Source organism: Pavona decussata, unplaced genomic scaffold (assembly GCF_977016875.1).
Source record: "Pavona decussata unplaced genomic scaffold, jaPavDecu1.1 SCAFFOLD_91, whole genome shotgun sequence".
Taxonomy (NCBI): Eukaryota; Metazoa; Cnidaria; class Anthozoa; order Scleractinia; family Agariciidae; genus Pavona; species Pavona decussata.
The window spans coordinates 2,052,680-2,075,000 of record NW_028145508.1 but is presented as its reverse complement, the minus strand read 5'-3'; the positions used below and the strand labels follow the sequence as shown (position 1 = coordinate 2,075,000).

The window sequence follows — 22,321 nt, the reverse complement described above, 5'->3', positions numbered from 1 at the left end:
TTGATCGCGTATGAGATATAACGAGTTTTAAACTGTATTAGAGCACTTGAGTGAATGAACAAAAATGGTTATTCAGCCAGAAGGGCTGGAACCTGCGAACGCAAACGTATTTCCGGCTGTTGCTTCTCTCCCCGACAGCCGGAAATACGTCTGCGTTTGCAGGTTAAAGGGGCTGTGAACGGTCGTAAAACCAAAGATTGCATACTTTATGGTGCTTTCAACTCAAAATACGAATTTACGTTCGAATTCAGACTCAAAATACGGCAACTGTATTGGAATTTGACGTTTGTATGTATTTAGTAATAGCTCTCTGATAAGGTTTCATACCATAATCAGTTCACAACTTCACCAACCGCCTCGATTACAACTAGCACTTTGCCATTTTGGGGGTGGCAACAAAAACTGGTCTTATATTTATAAAGTAAGAGTTGGGGCCACTTTGTGTATGGAACTTATCACAGTTTGTGACAATAAATTCAGTCATTTTCTTCTCACCGGTACTCCTTCCTCTCCCCGGTCTCCTCTCGAGCCAGCTGAACCGAGCGGACCTTGAGGTCCTTTCAGGCCTGAGCTTCCCTGTCCCCCTGCGTCACCAGATGGACCCTACAAACACAAGGATTTACTTTACTTTGGGGAATGCAAATTTTATATTTGTTGAGGAAGGGTCTAGAATTGTTTATACAATCAACCTTGAGAGGGCAAAGACTCTCTTTACACTCATTTCTATCTTTTGCACAATTATTTTCGGATGACCAGATCTAGATTTTATCGTTCAGTATAATGATAAATTTGATGGCAACTAGTTCGCATTGATGGTGGACGGAGTAAGCAATGTAGTTAAAGTTAAATGGATTATGAGTAAATTCATCTACTAGTAAGAAAAAACATTTCCCCCGAAAGAACTCCTCATTTAGACCATATAATTAGACAGCCCCAAAAACATCTGTTGGTAGTGTGGTGTTGCTGTCTTGTCATTGCTGTTTATTAATTGTTACAGCCCTATTTGGAAGACATGAAGTGCTAAGAATTTAGTAAAAACCAGTAACTGTGTTTGGTAGGCCCACCGCGACAAAATAACAGTACCGGATTCTGTAGTAAAGGATCTAATCAGCAACAAATTGTAGAACAAATAATGCAAAAACGAGCAAAGCTGATTTTCACGATCGGGGAAATATATTGTTCCAATGTTTCGAAAAGCAACGCCTTTCTTCTTCAGGGTCAATTGGTAAAATACCATGACGAAGAAAGGCTTGCCTTTCGGAATATTTAAGAATTTAAATGTTCCTCTGTGTTCATCACAGCGGTGTTATAAAGAATGACGAATTTTACCCTGTGAACAGGTTCCCAAGTGGGCTATGGGTCCAAGAGAAAAATCGGTGTGCGAAGTGAGCCTAGCTCGGTTTGGGGCAGGCTAGACAACACTCCGTTTGTAGTTGACACTCACCTTGGGTCCAGGCTCCCCTGGTATCCCGGGATTGCCTCGTTTTCCTTCCACACCCTGCATAAAACGGTTTGTAAAGTTTTAGCATTTGGAGAGGACACGGTATAGTCTTGTGGCTTGATAGTGGCATTCGCCTAGTGTGCCCCCTCCTTCGATTTCATACGCTCCTCGCCAACTAACTGAAACAATCAGATGCGATTTTGTCACATGACTTTTTCAAAATGGCGGACACCAACCAAGTGGCCGAGTGCGAAATCGCCACATTCGCCTGTTATTCCCATATTAAGCGGCGGCACAATTCGCTTCGAATTTTCGCTCGCTATCAAATTCGCCGGGATCAGTGTGTAAAATAAGGGGTGGGGGGGCGGGTGCGGGAGAGGGGTAGTTATACTGCTGCATTTTTTTAAAATTGCTTTATGCTAAAGACACTTGGAAAAGATCCGGAAGTGTGGGTGTCCTGTGGACGCTGGTGACCTATGGATAAGAGAAATGACAGCGGATGAAAAGAAAAATGAATTGACTTGCTTTACTGGCGTTACTTATTTTTTGTAATAAAGTGGCTTTTCTTGTTCTCTCACTCACATCCATGCCGCGCCTTCCTGGTAAACCGGGAAGGCCTGGGTATCCAGCGTCTCCCTGTTCAGAGAAGATATGAAAATTTTTCTTAACAATCAGAAAATTGGAGGGGAAGTTGGATATATGCAAGAGCCTCCAATAATCCCTAGACATAATCTTTTATTATAAAATATATTCACTATTTCTATTATCCTGGGCTTACAACGAATTCACGAGGTCTTCAGTTCTACGTCATATCTAGCGACACATCTTAGTTTCCTCCAGACCGTCCTGTATTCGAATTTGCAAAGCGTTTTTCTAAGATCATTTACACACTTTTTCCCTCACCACTGTGTCAACAGTATATCATGTTACTTACCATCTCTCCCCTCACACCAATTCGACCTCTATTACCACGGAAACCTTTTATACCCTGACAAAGAAACATGAAAAATTGTTTGCTCGTTATCTTCATTGATTAGATAAGTCTGTTAAAAAAGTAAATTAACTCCTACACCGCTGAGTCATCACCATCACGTATACGGACCTGGCAGGAGTTAAAAATTAATGCTTACTCGTAATCCTGGGGGTCCAGGCTGCCCTCGTTTCCCTGGCGGACCCTAAACATAGAACGGAAAATTCAAGTTATCGTAGCCAACAGTCTATGCCATATTACTATGAGTAGGCTAAACTACAGCTTTGTGTACATTTAATTGTCTCCTACAACGATTTATTGCTGACAAGAGTTGAATCCCCATCGAACGCTACCACAGTTTCAGCACTGAAAAAAATTGGAGGTTATGGACAGTTCACTTGATTCCATCATAACAGTTGTTTGCTTAGTATCGTAAAGCGGACTCCTAGAACATTTAATAGATGATTAGACTTAATAAACTGCATTGCCAGTTGCACTTACTCATAGACGGGTTTTAGACTTGTGAGGCTGCCCTGTCACAAATTTGTTGCTAAAATACCCTGTCTTGTCTTATTGTACAAACATGGTGAATCAAGAAAAGGTCAGAGTCCCCACCGGAATCGTACCCATAACTCTCTGCGTACCGCGTGGATGTTGCAAGCACTGAGCTACGGGGAGCTGACTCGTGGCAAGCTAGATGCATACTGCTAGAATCAATAATAATGAATAAACGTCAGGCGTGACGATAAACCAGTGACAAATTGTTGTTACGCTTTCGCTTTGATCGCGTCTTTCATCCTTTCCCTTAATTTAGTGTTGTGCTATGCAATATTGCACAGGAGAAAGGGGGCTGGACGAAGGAACAAATTATGATTCTGGTTGTATATTCAATTATTTACCTTTCTAGGCTCTACCGGTTCATTGTTTGTAATTGGTCCCGTAGGAGGGCCTTTCTCGTCACCATTAGGACCAGGGACAGGGCCTTTTTCACCAGAACCCAGCTATTGTAGAAACAAAAAGTCATTCATACATCCTCAGCTCAGATCAACCTTATACTCACATCGCAAAAGGTAATAGCGGTGACCGCGAATTATCACGTCAAAAATGCGTTAAGTTGAACTCCAGTGAAATAATGTTGTCATTGAATAACACGATGTTACTTAATATACATTCTGCTTTCTGTTTTGAGAGTTTGAAACTGGGACAAAATGCAGTCAGTAAACATTGTATAACCTGCATTATTAAAGACGGGATCATTGTATAATGCAATTCCAGGGATTTGATTGGCTTAGCGGCCATGGTATATAAGCCATTATACCATGCCCAAGAAATAGCGACCATTAAATTGTCTTCTGGTTGTTCTTGCAAAGCAAAATCAGTAAGATCTAGCAACATTTCTCGAATGTTTTTAATAAATCAATTATTCCACTCACGCTTGTTGGATATGAGATGATTATAGCCAACTCGGCGCTACGCGCCTCGTTGGCGATCTATCATCTCATATCCAACGCGCGCTCGTGGAATAATTGTTAAATAACGCAGAAGTACAATCGTGAAGTTTAATCAGGGATGGATTGACTGAAATTTTATTGCGAGCTGTTTTTGACGAAGGACTTGCTGTACCTGTGCTTTATACGCTTGCATAGTATGGCGTTCTTTTGGCTCCTCCTTTCCGTTCATATTCAACGTCACGTGAGTTCATATATGGATTTAAAACATTTACAAAGAAACAGGACGCGATTCTCCAAAAACCAATCAGCCTTAATTGCCTCTATGTCCACTCTGATAGTAGGACGCAGTCGTTCCCATATTTTTACCTCTATGTCTCATCCTAACTCATTGGCGTTTATATACTTTAGCAAACTATTATTTGAAGGTTTGCTATTTTTACCAAAAATGGCATCAAGCAGTCCTTACATTGGAAGGTCCAGGAGGACCCACTCCCCCTCCACCCGGAGGTCCTGGTGGTCCCGGAGGCCCGGGAGGACCTGTATCACCGGGGTCTCCCTGCAAATGGATACAAAAGTGTGACTTAACATAGGGGGATGAGAAATTAAAGGTTGGTACTTGCGACCTGGTTAATAAAGTTCTGCAGATCAGATGAAGTACTGGACTCAGAGCTTCGCTCCTCTCTGTTGCTGATAAGAGAAGGAGGTTTAAAAGAATGTGAATGGTGTCACACGAGATAAAGCACTACGTTTGTAATTGAGTGTTATTTACTCACACTGAAACGTTCACTAGTACCAAATACATCTACTGTTTCAACTGCATATCAGTAGTTGATTACGGGGGTTTAAGTAGAATCACTGAGGCTTAAAGATTGTTGCTTCACGATTTTATACACGTGTTTGGAAAGGATATGATTGGGCCTATCTATGATGGCGTTTGTGTTGATGCAGTTCTGGGCACCTGGGGTACGTTTCTCAAAACTCCGCAAAACAATTCCGACCCGGAAACACTTTTACGTCACAATGTCCACTGATAATAAGAAATCAATTAAGAAACACATTGGGCTAACTTGCACAAAAAAAACTCCCTATCGCCAAAAAACGTGTTTGAAAAATATTTCTCAGGCCGGTCCAAGGCACCATCGGGAACCGTCTTTTGGAAATGGACCTCTGCACTCAAAATCTTCAAACGTGCAAGACTCTACCGAACGTAACTCGTAGCAATCTCACAACATTTTCAACTTTCATTACGATCAGCTTGTGAATGTCCACCACTTAATTTCCAGAAGCACGGAGGATCGCTCATTTCAGCTTAGGCAGTAGAAATTAACTGTAGTTACTTCTGGAATAATAAACGGTCAACGGAAAGTTCGTTGGCTGAAAATGAAAATGTTATCCGATAGGATTGATATGAAAATAAACATCAAAAAGTCTCAGTAATTGGTTTAAAAACAACCACAGACGTTTCAGGTATGTAACCCTTCTTCAGTGTGGAGAAAACACCACTTTAACGTTAGACCACGAGCATTCCCTTAAAACGAGAACACTACGCAAGCGAGCGGGAAAATTGTCTTCCACTGACGAGGAGGCGCGACGCGCAGAGGGAGGGGAAACGCACAAGATCCTAGTAAGTTAGTTTGTACTGCTATAAGATCTTAATAAACTTACCTTAACTTTAATTTAACTCTAGCTTTAAGAAGTATCGGATAAAACGAAATAAATTATCAAATCAAAACTTTGCTTGTGTCACATAAGAATCATGTCCCGACTGGAAAAAACGTGTTTTAACATACCGGATCCCCTGGGTCTCCCTTTTCGCCCGTCTGTCCCGATGTTCCTTCAGGTCCCTACAAGTAATGGACGATGTCGAAATTGGCGCCTTGTAGTTAATACTTGAAAATCAGATCGACTTAAACTGTATAACTGAACTGTGACTAAGACCCCGTCCACACGTTTCCGGATATTTTTGAATCCGCAACAATGTTTTCGGATTCAAAAATTTCCACTCTGGAGAGCGGATTCAAAAATTTCCGGATTTGCTTGCGAATTCGCCAGATGCGTGTGGACGATAGCCGTATCCGGAAAGAAAAAGTTGCGGATTCAAAAATATTTGGATACGTGTGGACGGGGTCTAAGACGGAATTCACGACCGTGCTCGAAAGCCGATTAATTATAACGCTAATCCACGATTATAAGTTTATCGAGGTTTTCATCTCGCTCGTTTAAAATGGGTTTAAAGGCTAATGTCAAGCTAAAGGTAAAGAAACGTCTATGTCAATACTGAAGGACAAAAATCTTTTGGAAGAATCTCCATTGATTAGTAATTAAACTCTAATCAAAGTTCACGTTAATCCAGGGTTAGCTTAATCGGGCTTCAAACAACTGGAGAGCCTTTCTTGGCCTAATGCCACTATCTGGTAAAATATCTGCAGTATTGAACAGAGGCGTAACTAAAAGAAGTTTCAACTGTAAAATCATTTTGAGTTGATTACACTAAATTGAAGCACGATTCGAACGCGCCATGGTTTGAGTGACCATACACTGCATTGCATCTATAATTACCAAGAGGTATTAATTTAGAGTACATTAAAACTTAACTATCGATTTAGTAAGCTACCACTTCACCCGTGGGTGTAATAAATGGAAATTATCATTGATTATCTCGAACTCTCACTTTCGCGAACAGTATTTTGTTAGTAAGTTACCAAGTTATATTGTTTGTTGTTGTTTTTGTTGTTTTCGTTTGTTTGTTTGTTTGTTTGTTTGTTTTTAATTCTATATAGACAGAGGGAGTGCGCCGTCCGTTATCCGGGATATTTAATTACCGGAGGGCCGGGATCACCCGGATCACCAGGTGGACCAATGACCTGGAACCAAAAAAAGAACAATATCAATCAATTGTCCATTCAAGAAACTAAGCCTTTTATCAGTAATTGCAGCTATTGTAGAAACAATTCCTGGAAACAATCTAGTTGAAAATTGATCACGTGATTTCAGTTAGATACCCTCGTAATATGGAAGACAACGTATCATATCATGTCCTCAATGACATGATGTGATACCGTATTTATTTACTTCTTGACTTCCTAATAGCGGACACTCAGGAAATCAAGTCATTTTTCTGCACTTATTTCTCTACTGTACTCTAGATCACTTACTGTCTGTGTACCTAACACAACAGTCAATATTGCACTCACCTTTTAAACCGGCAATCCCTAAGAGCATCGACGTTAAACACAGGTATGCCAATGAAATTGCAGCGTGTAGAATAATAATGAATTTAATCATTGTTGCATAGCATAAATACGTACCGTTTCCATTTTTTCAGCTGAAAAATAATGATTAATTGTAATTAATTGTTGTATCTATAAAAGACCAAGAAACTAAGAGAGTGTAAAAGTAAAGAAGGTTTGTTTGTCCAATTTCCGAGAAACGCATTGAATCTAGTCTTGTACGAAAGGCCTGGGTTTATCATAATCCTTGTCGTCAACAAACACGCCCTCTTTTGCCTTAACTGATTTATTTTAGACACGCAATTTTTATCTTGTGGTAACCGAACGAGTTGTTGACGGTTTTTAGTCGTATAGATGGATTAATGCGCATTTCCAGTTGAAGTAAGCATATCGATCTGGGCTGTTATGTTTAGATGGTTTCCTTATTTTCACAGATTGTTTGTTACCTCCTTTACATACTGTATCCGTGAGTGCCCTCAAGTGTGCTTGTAAGGCGTTGGGCGTCGTTGTCATGAACACGTTATTCTCAGCAGGAGGTGAAACCATCTTCACAAGACTGTCAACATCCGGGTCATCACCGATCGCAACCACAAATAAATCAGCAAGCTGAGCTCTAATCTGGACTGCGGCTTCCTCGGCGGCGCCTGGGTCCGAGAACTTGCCCTCTGTTATTAGAACAACTGTCTAAAAAAATATCGTTTTATTAAGGATTCCTTGAGATGTGCTCGTACATGGCATTTGCTGCCTCTTCAAATTCCTTCCTGTATCATAAAACGAGAGGTGACAAACACGAGTGAAACGAAATGACAACCCGGAAGATGGAAACCTTAAGGGATAGGAAAATTCATACTGTGGAAAAATGAAAAAAATATATTTAAATTTTTATTGCAGTAGACCTGCACCTTTTAAAAGTTCTATTTTCACTGGACCCTGATAACCTGTAGGCTGCCTTGTTTTTTTAGAGTTAGAAAACCATTTTTTATTAGGTCTGCTGAACTATGGAAGTCTTTGCCATCGGAGATTAAATCAACCAACAACGACTTCTCACTTCTTTAATTTTATCTGTCTAGACGAGAAACCCTACAGTCCTCTGTTGCGTACCCTTCTCAGTACCATTTGTAATTTGAAGACTATCTTACATTCAGGGAGTTCGTTCACAATTGGGACGAAAGCTCTGTTCCTTTCCCCTGTCACACCGCCCCCCTCCTCCACCCCAATCTCCCCCACTTACTTCTGATTTGTTTGCTATTAAATAATATATGTTTAATACAGGAGAAGGTATTTGATCTCTCTTAAAGTTGGCTAGAAATATTTTAGAATACAAGAGATTAACTCCATGTGCCGCGATAACTAATTCCACTATTGTTTCAACGGCCTCCTATGGGACAAATCACGTGTCACGTATCACCTGGTATTTTGTATTCAAGGCAACGGATAGTTTTCATATGTGGTCCACTTGAACTCAGCAAGATCAACTCGAATTTCACCTACCGCTAGCTACATTCATGGCTGCTTGATCTGAAAGGAGAGATCACCTTATTTGTCCCATTCCAGGCCCCATTGCCATCTGCATAAACGGTATCCAACACTTCAGAAAGTGCACTGCTCGGTGACACAACACTATCACTCTGGTAATCAATCTCATCGATTGCGTCCTTGATGTTCCTTTTGTTGAGAGCAGGGCCACTGAATGAGTTAAACAGCGTGTGAACAACAGGCTTGGATCCATAGCTAACAACAGCCACGTGTGTGCCGCCATCTTTGACATCGAAGGCGTCGACCAATTGCTTCGTGAAAGTTTTTACCTTTTCAAACTGTAAATTACCCATCTGAGGTGACTTCTCTATAACTATCGTCAAATCAAAGCTTTTGTCGCAGACTGAAACAGAAAGGTAATTGTGAGTTGTTAAGAGCCGAGTGGCTCGTTCTATGTTAGAAATTTAAATGAAATTGGGTGTAGAATTACCCTGACGTTCTCTTATGCCTCTGGATTTATTTGGCAAGGGACGTTAACTAATCTACATTGATGCTACGCTACCACAGTGTTATAGTCGGTGCAAGATGATTGAGTATTAAGGCCGGAAGAAGAAATCCTTTAGTGTGACCATTCAAATGAAAGCTACTGAGTGAGCGCTACTTTCCTGTGGTGCTGTTTATTATACTCCACAATGCAAGGTGGTTCTAGATTTTGAGTCTCTGGATGAAATCCTCAAGTGTGACCATTCAAATGTTTGTCGATGAAACCTAAAGTGTGACCATTCAAATGAAAGCTACTGAGCAGTATTGTCCCATTCAGATGAAAGCTATCACTCCACCGAACGGAAAAAGATGGCGGCTGTACATTTACCCATAATTCTTAGCATACGAAAACCCTAAAAACCCTCATAAAAGCACACAGAAATGTGGTTAAAACTTCACACCTACCAAACACATTGTCGTTAGTACAGGGATGAATTTCACCAAAATGTGGTTGTTAATGGGCCTGTTGGCTGTGTTAGGTTCGCAAGGTATTGTGGAAAAACTTACAGCCGCCTTTTTTTTTTCTTACGGTGGACAAGAGTAACGCTTTGTTGTGGTGACCTTCATTTTTCCAGATTTGAAAAACCTGAGATTTTTGCACTTTTAAACTTGAACACTTTTAGAAGCGAAATCGTAAACATGTGAATGATGAAATTTCAGCTAACCAATGGTTACACCATAGCTATTAAATAATAAATCTCCCTCACCATTTGGTGGGTCGACGCACTTTTGAAAACAGCTTGTCACGGGATCCAGACAGCATATAGACTGGCCAGGGCAGTTTGAGTCAGGTGAAGCCCCGCCACAAAGAACATCGTCGGGGGTGGGCTCTATCGACTGACACAGCAGTGGATCCGGCGTTACATCGACAACCGGACACTTTCCAAGCGCCCCAGGCTTTGCTAGGAAGAAATGCAACAGCTAAAGAAGGGATTTCTCAGGGTAACCCTCAGAGTCAGAAAAGGTTGGGAAAGGCATAGGGTGATGATTGCTTGTGAGAAAGTCTAATTAAATCCATTGAGTGACCACCTCGCTTCTAAAGAGAGTAATTTATATGGGATATTCTACTGTTTTTCCTTTTACATTTACTTTTAGTTTAGGAGGAGATTTTACTGAGATTGTTTTATTCACGAAAGAGCAGAACTTTGAACTTAATTCTTAAATTACTGATGAAAACAACTTCTCAAACTCATTAATAATTCATGAAGAGAAAACAAAGGAAATCTCTACCGTGAAGGAGGTTTGGAAATGTGATCTTAATTATCATAAAATTTTGTGAACTTTTGCTTCGAATTTCTCCAAGAATTATCAATGGTTTGAGAAGCTATATCAAACACTCGATAGAGTGTTTCCTCATCTTTCCAAAAACCTCGAAGTTGGTTGAAATAAAACGAGGCGCAGCCGAGTTTTTCCAACCTACTTCTCGGTGTTTGGAAATCGGAGGAAACACTCTTCCTCGTGTTTGATCTACAGGTGGTAAAGGCCCGAAGTGTCAACAGGAAAACACAGACACCGATTTAACATTGTTACCTAAAGGTTTTACTCATGCGCAACTCAAATGAAGATTCTTTTATGAAGAAAAACTTCATTTCGCTTCATGTGTTGCCTGGGAGAGCGCGAGCGGGGGACTAACGTTATTGGAAACTGTGAAGAAAGTTCACAAATTCTTCCGCAATATTGCCTCATCGTTTAAGAAAGTATATCATTAAAAACATACGAACCGCTTACCTGAACACATCTTAAAGGTCAGATCATCCAACACTAAACCACTGAGTTCACCTGCTGCGTCAGCTTTGTAAACAAAACGACCGTTGCCAGTCAGCTTTTGCAAAAAAGAGTAAGGAACATTGCGATTGGTTCCTATGGCAACGACGGTAACGTCCAAGTCTCTTAGCTCCTTCCCAGCACCCTCAACAAAATTGAAACTGGCTGTGGATTCATCCGAGGCGACCAATATAAGGTAGCGAGGGTAACCTTGTCGCATTCCTCCTTTTAGACTGAAAATATTTTCTTTGGATGCTTGTAAAGCAATGTCGACCCTCCTCTGCGAATCCTCCCGTTTCGCCATGTTGTCAATAAGATTTTCCAGGAAGAGCTGGTCTCCATATTTTCGAAAGTCTGTGAGCACAGTAGCGTTGTCACCATATTCCAGTATAGAGAAGTGAACGATGTTCTCTGAGCTGGAAATTCGTCGGATTAGTTGCTTAACTAAACGTTTGACATCGTTGAAGTCATTGCTTGTTATAGCATCGGAATTTTCTAACGCGAAAGCTACGTCCATTGGTATAAAGCAATCTGTTGGAACAAAAAGCACGAAGTTTGCCTCGATCGATCGTTGATTGATTGATTGATTGATTGATTGATTGATTGATTGATTGATTGATTGATTGATTGATTGATTGATTGATTGACTTACTGACTGACTGACTGACTGACTGACTGATTGATTGATTGATTGGTTGGTTGATTGATTGATTGATTGATTGATTGATTGATTGATTGATTGATTGATTGATTGATTGATTGATTGATTGATTGATTGATTGATTGCACGCCTCTATATGTTTTAATGCACAACAAGGACGGTTTCTGGCTTTTTCCGCCGCGAGCGAGTCAAACCACAGTGTAGTACACAAATGCACACATTGTGGGCCTCCTTCTGTTTCTGTTTCTACTTACTTCTGACTTGACCAGTGCAAATTCGTTCCTTGCAGCTATCTTGACAACACATGGGAAGTTGTCCACCTTTACAATCAGCATCAACGTCACACTCGTGTTCAGGAACTTGTGGACAGCTTGAAGAAGGCCGTGGAGGAAGAAGAGGGCACTTGCCAGTTTTACCTGCAAAAAAATAAAAATAGCTTCCATGTCGAAGCCAACTCGAATTACGTGTACTGACCCGGTTAAATAAAGGATTAATGGATTTAAAACAAGAGTAAGGATTTTAAGGGTAGACACAAAATTTCCAATATTTCTAGAAAAGGGATTAACGAAACCTTGACTTGTGCATGTTTGCAGTTTTGAGTTTGCTACTTGGCGCAAACGCTTTCGCACGCGCTTCTTCTTGCGTCACTCCAGAAAAAAAAAACAAGGTGAGGGTTTGCTCTGGAAAAGCAAGTCGTAGAAAAACTCAACAGCAAAAACCAAGTTGAAACTAAATAACACAGTTTTGCTTCCTTCTCCCAGCAATCTGTCACCCAAAAAGCTGACAATAATTTAACCCAATTACAAATGTTACACGCAATGATTACCTTTACAAACCACCTCCGCAACATCCCTACTCTTCGTGAAGAGCGCCCTGTGATCCGGAACACTATAAAAGAACTTTGACGAAGGCTGCGTTGAAGAAAGCTGGAAAAGATTCTGATCGATACCTCTTCCAACTGCTACGGTTATCAACCTCACTCCCAAACTTTTAAGCCTTTCCGCAGCAGCTAAAACCTGCTGACGACTGTCAACGGAACCTTCAGGCACAATAAGAACAAATGCCTTGGGTGAGAACTGTCGGACACCGCCAAATATGGTAAAGGTATTGTGCGAGGCTTCGTCCAAGGCAGAGACTACGTTCACGTTGGTTCCTTGTTGGGTCAACTGATTCGTCCAGTCTTTCATGATGTTCTTTGAATACAATTGATCGGTCTTCAGAGCGGTAGATGCTGTCGCACTGTATGTTACTATCCCCACATGGACTTTCATGGGACTTATATCAAACGACTCGATAATCTCGGTGATGAATGTCTTCATACTTGCAAACTGATCCGCTGGAATGTTTTGAGATGTTGGAATTCCGAACACAACGTCAACTGCTTCGGAACAGGCTGAAAAAAGTTACAACAGTACCTTTATTGTTAGAATATTTGCACATTAATGCTATAAGGTAGTTGAACTAAAACTTGAGTTGAGACGAAGCATTTTAACTGGTACGCGAAACTCGTTATTTTAACTGTTACAAAACTTGAAAAAACTATCACTGGTAGAAGATTTCGTGCGAACATCCCGAATACAACATTGCACTGCATTGCATTACGTTGTGTTGCGTTGTATTGTATTTTATACAATGAACAGTGTAAAACTCGCGTTGTGATTGGTGGAGCGGAGTTTGTGATTAGAGTATAGACGCACGATTGACGTCATCGAGTGGTGTGACCGGCGCTCGTGATCAGAGTCTAGAGTCCAGCCAGAGTGACTGGTCAACAAAGTTTTGCAAACTATTTTTGTGAGAAGCGGACAAACATAGGCAAATTTTCGCATGGAAGGAAAACTGTCTGACGAAAAATTGGATAAAGACCGTTGAGAGTGAACTCAACCAGGTTAAAAAGAAATAGAATTTTGTTGTGACGTGAAAAGGAAGGAAATATTTGCCTAAATTTGTTGCCGATAGAAATCCGGTAATGGCGAGTCAGTACTTCTTAGTTCTCACCACGTTTTGACGTCATCTGTGCGTTATCAGAATGCAGACCCACGGCAAAATGGAATCTATTTGTTAATATTGTATTGTATTGTATTGTATTGTATTGTATTGTATTGTATTGTATTGTATTGTATTGTATTGTATTGTATTGTATTGTATTGTATTGTATGGTATGGTATGGTATCGGATCGTATCGTATCGTATCGTATCGTATTGTATTGTATTGTGTTGTATTGTACTGCACTGTGCTGTACTGTACAGTACTGCACTGTACTGTACTGTACTGTACTGCACTGCACTGCACTGCACTGCACTGCACTGCACTGCACTGCACTGCACAGCACTGTACTTATTGTACCGTATTGTAGTGCATTGAATTGCATTGCACGGTACTGTATTGTATCATATCGTATCTTATTATACCCTAGCATAGCCGTTGTAGAGAGTCAACCGTCTTGGGAAGTTTTCTATGAGAATGTTTGAATAAATGGATTGACAGTCGGTACAAAGAAAAAATGCTATTGTAGAGAGGTGTAGGCTGTAAGTTGTAGTGTTTCAGTGAATGGAACGACGGTTGGCATAAAAACACTAGCTGAGACCTTAAGCGAAAACGCCAATTCAAGTATGAATTCCAAGAAGGTTTATGTACAAAATGCACCCTTAAAACTAAAAACAAAATAAAAATAAACATCTAAGTCATGTCACCCACCTAGACATTCCCGCTTGCTGAGTTCTCCAACCATATCCAAGAGCTCGTCAAAGACTTTGGCAACGTACAGATTGTTTTCCTCTGACGCTATGTTGAGTAACTGATATGGGTTGACGTCCTTTCCAATAGCTAAAACGAGCACGTCTATATCCTTGTCTTGTAAATTTTGTGCTGCGGTAAAAAGGTTTTCCTCTGATTCGTCTGGGCTGGGTTCAGGGGTTTGAGTCCCGTCTGTTAACACTAAGGCTATCTACGATAAGTAAAGGCATGTTTTACCATTAAATATGTATTTTCTCGCGTTATGGAATGCACGCTGTTGTAGTTCCTGTGTTCGGTATTCGCAGTGGGAGTTATGCACAGTTTGGTAGAGCGCGTGACTATTCGTAGTTAGGTATATTTAACAATTATTCCATGAGCGCGCGTTAGATATGAGATGGTAAATAGCCAACGAGGCGCGAAGCGCCGAGTTGGCTATAACCAATCTCATATCCAACAAGCGCGAATGGAATAATTGTTTTATTTAAGTCTCCGCGTTTGGGTATTGTTGTTGAAGTTTACCGAATTTTATTTTAAGTAAAAAATTTCTTTCAAATTAAAACGATCGGATGTTGAGGCAACTTCCGACCAAAGCGCGCGAAACCTAATGATCACATGACACGCGCAGCGCTTTGCAAACGGAGTTGAATGAAAAATCGAAAGCGAAGAAAATCGGACACAGTCGGACATCTAAAATTCAAGAAACGTTTAAATGTACGAATTATAACCTTTCTGAGACTAGCATTTAGTTCCAGCTCATCGAGAAGCGTAATAGTTGTGCACATTTGAGCAAATGTTCTGCTGTGTGGTGCCGAGCGAAGGAAGAGATCAGGGCAAGGACGGCTTTTTTCGTGCTGAACTGAATTCCTCGCGGACGATTTAAAACACTTAGGCAAGTCCAAGTGTACGAGGTACAACCTCACAGAGACAAGCATTCAGTGCAAGTTTTTAAACTTCAAGCTTATTTGAGAAGCGTAAGAGCTGTGCACATTAGTGCAAATGTTTTGCTGAGTGGTGCCGAGCGATGGAAACGCAGATTATGGCCGCCGCTCGTACGGATTTCATAGATGAACCATCTGAAGTCCTCGTAAATTCGTAAAAACATAAAGGCAGACATGAAGCTCTTCCTGAGAAATTTCTTCGATTGGCTTTAACCTCTTACCGCCAGGATTTGCAAGCCATCCTGAAATTTTTGAAGGTAACCGGTTGTTATTGTTGTTGTTATGTGATATAAAAAATCGTAAAATCTTGCAATTTTGAAGATTTTAAAGGAAACTTCAGAGATACGTACCATTAAATAGTGCCATACCGAACTTTGTGGCTTTTATTGTTGTTACATTGAGATGGCATTGTTTGGTATTTCTTTCTTTTCCTTTTTTTTTCTACATTTTTCCGAAGAAACTTTTGCTTCCCGCCGAAAAAAAAATTTAGCTTAGCGACACCTGGGGCTTTCGTTTTCCATATAAGGTCAAACTACGGTATATGCATATATGAGCTGATAACCGAGATTTAGTGAACCAATCAGAACGCTAGAAATGCAATATCCGAGGCTGAGAATTTAATAAAAGGCATTATTCGCAGTTTAAGGTCACTCGACGTCATCTCTCTTTGACTTTCCGTCAACTTTCTTTGTATTTCATATTCGAACTTGAACGACTTGTACGGTTATGTATGTAAGCCAGTGATTTCTACTGCCAACAACTTTTATGTGTATTTAAAGGGTGCCAAGGAGATGTTTGTTCATTAGAGAAGAGTTGTTTTTATTATTGTTGTGCAGCAATGCTAAGATTACTTATCATAGTCGTTATTTAGCTTTTGCAGTCTCCTGTAACACCTATATATCCTGTAACTTTACTGCCCGTGATAGCTGTCAATAAAGGAAATGCCTATTCCTGATTCTTGTCTGCGTCTGATGATATTTATAATGGTAATTGAACTGAGTGGAGTGCAATTTGGTCTGAAATCATACGCGTTTGTTCGAAATCACAAGTATGTTTTCAGACCAAAATTGCACAACACGAAGTTCAATTACCACTTTATTACACCCATTTTGAAATCTCACAGTTTTTTTGCCAATGTTAATATTTATTTATCCACTTCAGAAAAACCCGGTTTCCTTTTCACTTTGATTGGCTAAAAAAGGATGCGATTTAGAGCAAAAAATAGTGCGATTTGGAAATAAATCGCACTGTTGAGAGCCAATCAGATTGCAAGGATCACCAGTTATTTCAAAATGGGTGTAATAAAGAATGAAAATGATTTGTTCTCGTTTCATTGCAGAGTGAATAGAGAACAAATGTATGAATTCCACAGGAAGGGGCGTCCCAACCTCGTTCTCAGGGTCTTGAAAAAGAGAGACCCTGGGAACGAGATTGGGGGCGTCGACGGTATTCAAGATTGGTGTTCGGAAGTACTGAGTTTCGGAACAGGTGATGGCGATTAGTTTAGAGAGGACCTTAACATCACTTTTGTAAACACTAAGGGGTCGGTTATGAAACCTGTAGTACAAACAACGGTAATACCATTTATATTCGAAACAGCACAGTTATGTGTACTCTTTTGTTTTTAATGTTTTGCGGAAAGAGACCGGATTATTAGTAATATACATTTTGTGGAGAATGGAGGAAAACTCACAGGTTCGGTTTTCGAAAATGCGAAAGAAAGTTAAGTCACCTTGTGGTCTATATAAAGCCGCCGTTACGTTGAAACTTTTAGTTGAAACTTGTATGCCATGGCGTTGCGAAATAAGTTTCAGCAGGCGTTCACCGTGTAAGATGGTCGGATTCGTGAAACTTTTTCGAACTTCCGTTGAGAGACAAGTTTCACGAAAAGTAGAACCGCTTTCTACTTCTGCAACGGCTCGCAACGGTCGCAGTGATGAAAAAACAAGAGCTTCACCGTGTAACACCAGTTCGTGAAACTGGTCTCGTTTGCCGTTGCACACAGGTTTCAGCTAAAAGTTTCAATGTGTAACGGCCGCTTAATACTAAGATGGTGGGAACGGCAGGAGCGAACCATTCTGACCAAATGACATCGGAGATTTAAAAGCGCGTTCACGTGGATGGGGTGTAAAATAATCTTTGGAGGTTTTACTCACCTTTTTCACTCCAGGTCTCATACCACTTTCTTCCGTGAAAATTTCCTGATTGGCCAAGATTAAAGCTTTGTCGATGAATGTTTTCCCCTTCGATTGCAAAATTTCCTCGACCTTTCTCTTAACATTCACACTGTTGAGCTGCGCACCGGTAAAGTCATTGAATCTGAGGTAGACTTTGGGCTCATCACTGTACTCTAGCATAGCGAACTGGGATACCGTAGGAGAGACCTCGAAACGATCCACGATGCGCTTAACAAAGTCTTTGATGATGAGCCAGTTCTTTGGAGAGATGCTACCTGAGCCATCCAAAATGAAGGCAAAATCCACTGGAACAGGGCAGTTTGCTGAAGGGAAACAAACGCATGACTAAATGGCTAAATATCACGATATATAAGCAAGTAAAAATCAACTCTAAAATCGAACGACGTTTCGGAGCTGTCATGACATCATTGAAAGAAACTTTACAACAACAAGCTTTATTACCAAATTAAAAAATTAACAAACTTAAACTTAATTTACAACATAATATATTAAAACAAAAGAGGTAACATTTACTCAGAATAACTGAAAAGCTAATCTGGCTGAGTAAAACGTCATGTAAACGTAGAAGCAGAGGCTGTTGAAAATCCTAAAGGATACTGATTATTCCAGTGAATACAATTCAACAACTACTGGTACTTTGCTTTGGTGCTGTTTCAGTTTTGTGCTATACAAGGTGATTTCATTTTTGAGTCTGTGGATGAAATTCTAAAGTGTGACCATTGAAATGTAAGCCACTGAACAGAACTTTGCTGTGGTGCTGTTTATTACGCTGTACCAGGTGGTTCTAGCTTTCGCAACTGTGGATGAAATCCTAAAGTGTGACCATTCAAATGAAAGGTACTGAGCAGTGCTTTCCCATGACGCTGCTAATTATGCTTTAAAAGGTAGCTCCAACTTTTAACTTTGTGAATGAAATCTTTGGGTGTGACCATTTGAATCAAGCTATTGATACCCTTCTCGGTAATTTACTATGTTGTTTATGGCGGTTCTTATTTTTGCTAATCTGGGGATGAAATTCTTGAGTGTAACTGAACAATTCAAATTAACGTTGCTGAGGCTGTTCACAACACATGTGAAATGGCACATGAACCCATGTCCTTGTAATAGAGATACAACGTTCTAACCAACTGAGCTATCAAGCTATCTGAGATCTGGTCATTTGTAGGCTTCAAATTGCACCAGCAGTAAAGTAAAAGCCGTAAACATTTCTATACTAACTTCGAGCTTGTAATCCGACTTCCCAGCTTTCCCTTCCCTGCTGAATACGTTCCTGTCGCCATTCCGTTACGACGTTACGAAATACAATATTAAGTCGCTAACCGCATCCCTATTCACATCCCGTAACCCGTCCCAATTTCACTAAACCTATTTTCAACCGTTTTGTGGAGAATTGGCTCTAAAGGCTTCTTACTTTGTGGTACTGGTTCTAAGCAAAGCAGTTGACAGGCTTCGTCATCGTACGGCGAGGGACAGCACTTTCGGCCCGCAGAACATTCCTGGTCAGACAGACACTCATTATCCACGTCCAACGGACACTCAGCGCCATATTTGGTCACGTTGGGGCAAATGGTTTTCTCTGCAAGAAAAGGACATATATTTTAAGAATTATTATAAAGTTTTCAAAGCCTTGCTCCACCTGGTTCAAACCATTGCCCTTTCACATACCAGCTTTTACAGTAATGATATGCCTTTAATACACATAAAACAAAAATAACACACCTTTCTTATACCTCAAAGCCAAGCCCACCAGAAAAGAGTATCCCCCACCACATCCACCACATCATTATTCAATATTGGTACACACACATAATTGTCATTATTGCGTTGGTACAGCAGGACTATTCGCACTAATCTTTGTGCCAAGTATTTCCATAAAACAGAAAAACGTAGTAAACTTTTAATTTCTCCCAGGAATTCCAAAATCATTAATGGATAGTTTCCATAGTAATGGAAGAAACTGGGTCCATTTGTGTCCTTTGGATTTTCGAAGTGTTAACAATAGATGACACTTAACCCTTAACGGTCCCAAAGGCAAGTTAACTTTCTTTGGTTTGTTTCTTTGTTTGTCATCCCATTTTGAGCCCCATAAGTAATTAGCAGGTATTTTCTCACGACATGATCAAAAGTACAGTCCTTGATCGATTACAAGGATTTAATAACTAAACAGGTTCCAGTAGCCGTGAAATTCAGTGTTGCGTGACAAATCATACGTCACGCCACATGTGAGAGTACGAGACATCGGGAAGTCGTCTCTTCAAAAGTACGTTTCGTTTGGCAGCATTACGTTAAAATATATATTTAATAAGCTCCTTGAGTTCGATAAATCATCAACGTTTTGTTGCGATGCAGACAACACCACAAATATTCAATATGCGAAAACTACAACAAAGACGACAATTATCTCGTTGTTATAAATCTCGGTGATACAACTCGTGTTGGCATCCGTGTCTTACATTACTTAGCTACCTTAAAAAAGTATGTTACAAAAGTCCCGTTGTTACAATCGGTGATCAGGAAATTTTTGCCAGCAATCGAAAATTTCACAACCTTGTGCATGCAGGAACAACATGACAACTGTCGAACGACAAACATATCGCCGATAAACAAGGGCATTATAAAAATAGTTAAAAACGACCAGTTGAACTTGTATATAGGATCTCAAGATTAAGTTCTGCCTCATACCAAACAAAGCACGTCACATGCGTTATCGTTCGACACTACGATACAATTCGCGTGAGGTTTGAGCGAGCACACATATTTATAAACATTAAAATACTTACGGGCGTCTAATCCGTGGATTATGAGTCCTATGAGAAACCCGGCGACTACAGCTTTCAGGAGAGCCATGTTTCTAAGCTTTCTCTGGATTTTCAAGAGATGTGTTAGATCCTCGAAAAATCCATGGCTTGAAATGCTATACACAACCCGCACGCGAGTGACAAGAGCTGAAGGAAAGAAGAGAGAGGTCTTTGTAATTAGGAAACATGACACCCGCTGGTTTTCAGTCGACCCGACACATAATTGGTGATCTGCTTTCCACGTCCCGGATATTAAAATAAATCGATAACTTATTGCGGTTTGGAATAGCAAAAATTGTGGAAGTGCGCGCGCTGGAAAACTGATAAAATCACATTACAAAGTCTTGTAGATTTAAACATATCTTTTTATCGACATCCTTTGTTAAAAAGATACGTTAAACGGACTGCATCCAGCTTGACGGGGAGGAAGGGGGGTCTTTCGATCTGGACTGACTTTTACATCCTTCAATTCCTTCGCCAAGCCTTCGGCGTTGTACATGTGTATCCAAAGAAAAAAAGTTTGGCCCTTAATTCTCTGCTCCATGTGTTTGTATGGGTGTAGTGATGGATTGAACTCGCCGTAGTTGTTTTTATTTATCAGTTTTGTGTTGTCAGATGTACGTTGTTGTTGCTGTTGTTGTTCTATTGTAGCTGTTCAGTGTTGTTATTGTTGTTGCTGTAGTTCTTAATATTGCTAATCAAGAGATTCATATCTTTCTCCCGCCACTCCAGAGATCCAAGCCAACAAATTACGCTCGAGAGGAAAAGCCCAAGAACAAGCCCAAGTTTTCAAAAGACAGCTGACAATATAAATTCGGTGGCAATTCGAAGGAAATTTGGCGACATTTGTTCAGCGCCACAGGTCACGCGTTGATCGGGAAACACGAAGCGACCTGGAAGCTTGGGATTTGTAGCATTTTCTATGTGACAAAATAGGGTTTTGCTGTCCCTAGCTCTTACACTGACCGACGAGGCACTCTGATTGACACTTGGAAGTTTGCGCTATCATCGTCCCATAAAGCTCGGCATATGCATTCCGCCATGTTTGAAACTTACGTTGCACACCCCCTCCTCCCCCCCCCCCCCCCAAAAAAATAATAATAAAATAATAAAATAATCCCACAATCGCTCGCGCGGCCATTCCCGATCCAGGGCATCCCTCTTGATGGGGAGGGAAATCGGGCGCGCTCACGAAGGGAAGGGAGCTCGGGAGAGAGGGCTACCTTTCCACTCTCTTTCGCGCTCCCCTCGCTTTACACTCCCGATTCTCTCATTCTCTCCCCTTCGCTAGCACCTCCCACAAAGAAAAACAAATTCGTAGTCTGTCTAGACCCTGTGTGTAGCCACCTTCTGTGGTATGTTTCTTCTTTAGTGAACATTTGATCTCAGAGATTAGACATTTGGTTACTTCTTAAAATCCCCCTCGATCTTCTCACAGACATTCGTCAAGTTAATCCTGGATCAGCTGTACCCTTTCCCAATATTTGTGAAAGGATACAAAATCAAACAAAGCAGTTTTTTTGTTTATGCATGCATTTTTACAATCACTGACCTCCCCCAAACCCCACCCTAAAACCGTTGCCTCAACTACAGTTTTCCCTTTATAAGTGATTAGAGAGATTACGGATTACGAACAACACACGTATAACAAAAAGATAAAAAAAAGTAGAATAGTATGCAAAAACAATGACTAAGTACCGAAAGTCACTGGGTTGGGGTATTTTGCAGAACGCCGAATGCAGAATGTAAAATCAGTTACGCTCAGTCATCTGCAACATTCAGGGATAAGCAACGAATGGTTTTCTTTTAGGCCTAAGCACTTCTTTATGAGTTGTTATACAGACGGTTAGATTTAGTAGTTGTTATTGCCAACGCTTGACAATTATAGGACTTCTATGATGGTCTTAATGGGGTGGAGGCATTAATGGTTGACGGCTAATTTTTGAAAAGAAGGTCAATTGCTTTACTGAAAGTAAAAAATTAGTTAAATTAATTCACATTTTTAAGGTCTGTAGGTCTCTATTAAACCTTTCTCGATCTTGACAATCTCTAAAATACAAATTGTGGATGGCAATTTTTTTACGATTAACTTTTATTTTTACGACTAGCAGTAAAAA

General features: G+C 40.5%; 2 protein-coding genes across 2 annotated transcripts in view; both read right to left on the bottom strand.

The window, feature by feature from the left end:
• The window catches only part of LOC146474184 (uncharacterized), a 43,144-nt gene extending 35,965 nt beyond the window's left edge, over window positions 1–7,179 (bottom strand). Inside the window, exons 1-10 of the mRNA XM_085117444.1 lie at window positions 7,171–7,179; window positions 6,685–6,726; window positions 5,653–5,706; window positions 4,329–4,418; window positions 3,311–3,412; window positions 2,572–2,616; window positions 2,376–2,429; window positions 2,024–2,077; window positions 1,445–1,498; window positions 496–603 (exon numbers count right to left, since the gene is read on the bottom strand). Of these exons, the coding sequence (XP_084973570.1) occupies window positions 496–603; window positions 1,445–1,498; window positions 2,024–2,077; window positions 2,376–2,429; window positions 2,572–2,616; window positions 3,311–3,412; window positions 4,329–4,418; window positions 5,653–5,706; window positions 6,685–6,726; window positions 7,171–7,179 (612 nt within the window). The remainder of the gene's footprint in view (window positions 1–495; window positions 604–1,444; window positions 1,499–2,023; window positions 2,078–2,375; window positions 2,430–2,571; window positions 2,617–3,310; window positions 3,413–4,328; window positions 4,419–5,652; window positions 5,707–6,684; window positions 6,727–7,170) is intronic.
• Window positions 7,180–7,321: 142 nt separating this feature from the next.
• LOC146474183 (collagen alpha-5(VI) chain-like) lies at window positions 7,322–21,238 on the bottom strand. The gene is made up of 11 exons (XM_085117445.1): window positions 21,165–21,238; window positions 20,187–20,351; window positions 18,818–18,982; window positions 17,365–17,708; window positions 14,232–14,481; window positions 12,363–12,929; window positions 11,791–11,952; window positions 10,840–11,406; window positions 9,819–10,013; window positions 8,628–8,971; window positions 7,322–7,776 (listed from the first exon to the last, which is right to left on the bottom strand). Exons 1-11 carry the CDS (start codon window positions 21,211–21,213, stop codon window positions 7,435–7,437), a joined length of 3,150 nt encoding a protein of 1,049 aa, XP_084973571.1. The 5' UTR covers window positions 21,214–21,238; the 3' UTR covers window positions 7,322–7,434.
• Window positions 21,239–22,321: the final 1,083 nt, after the last annotated feature.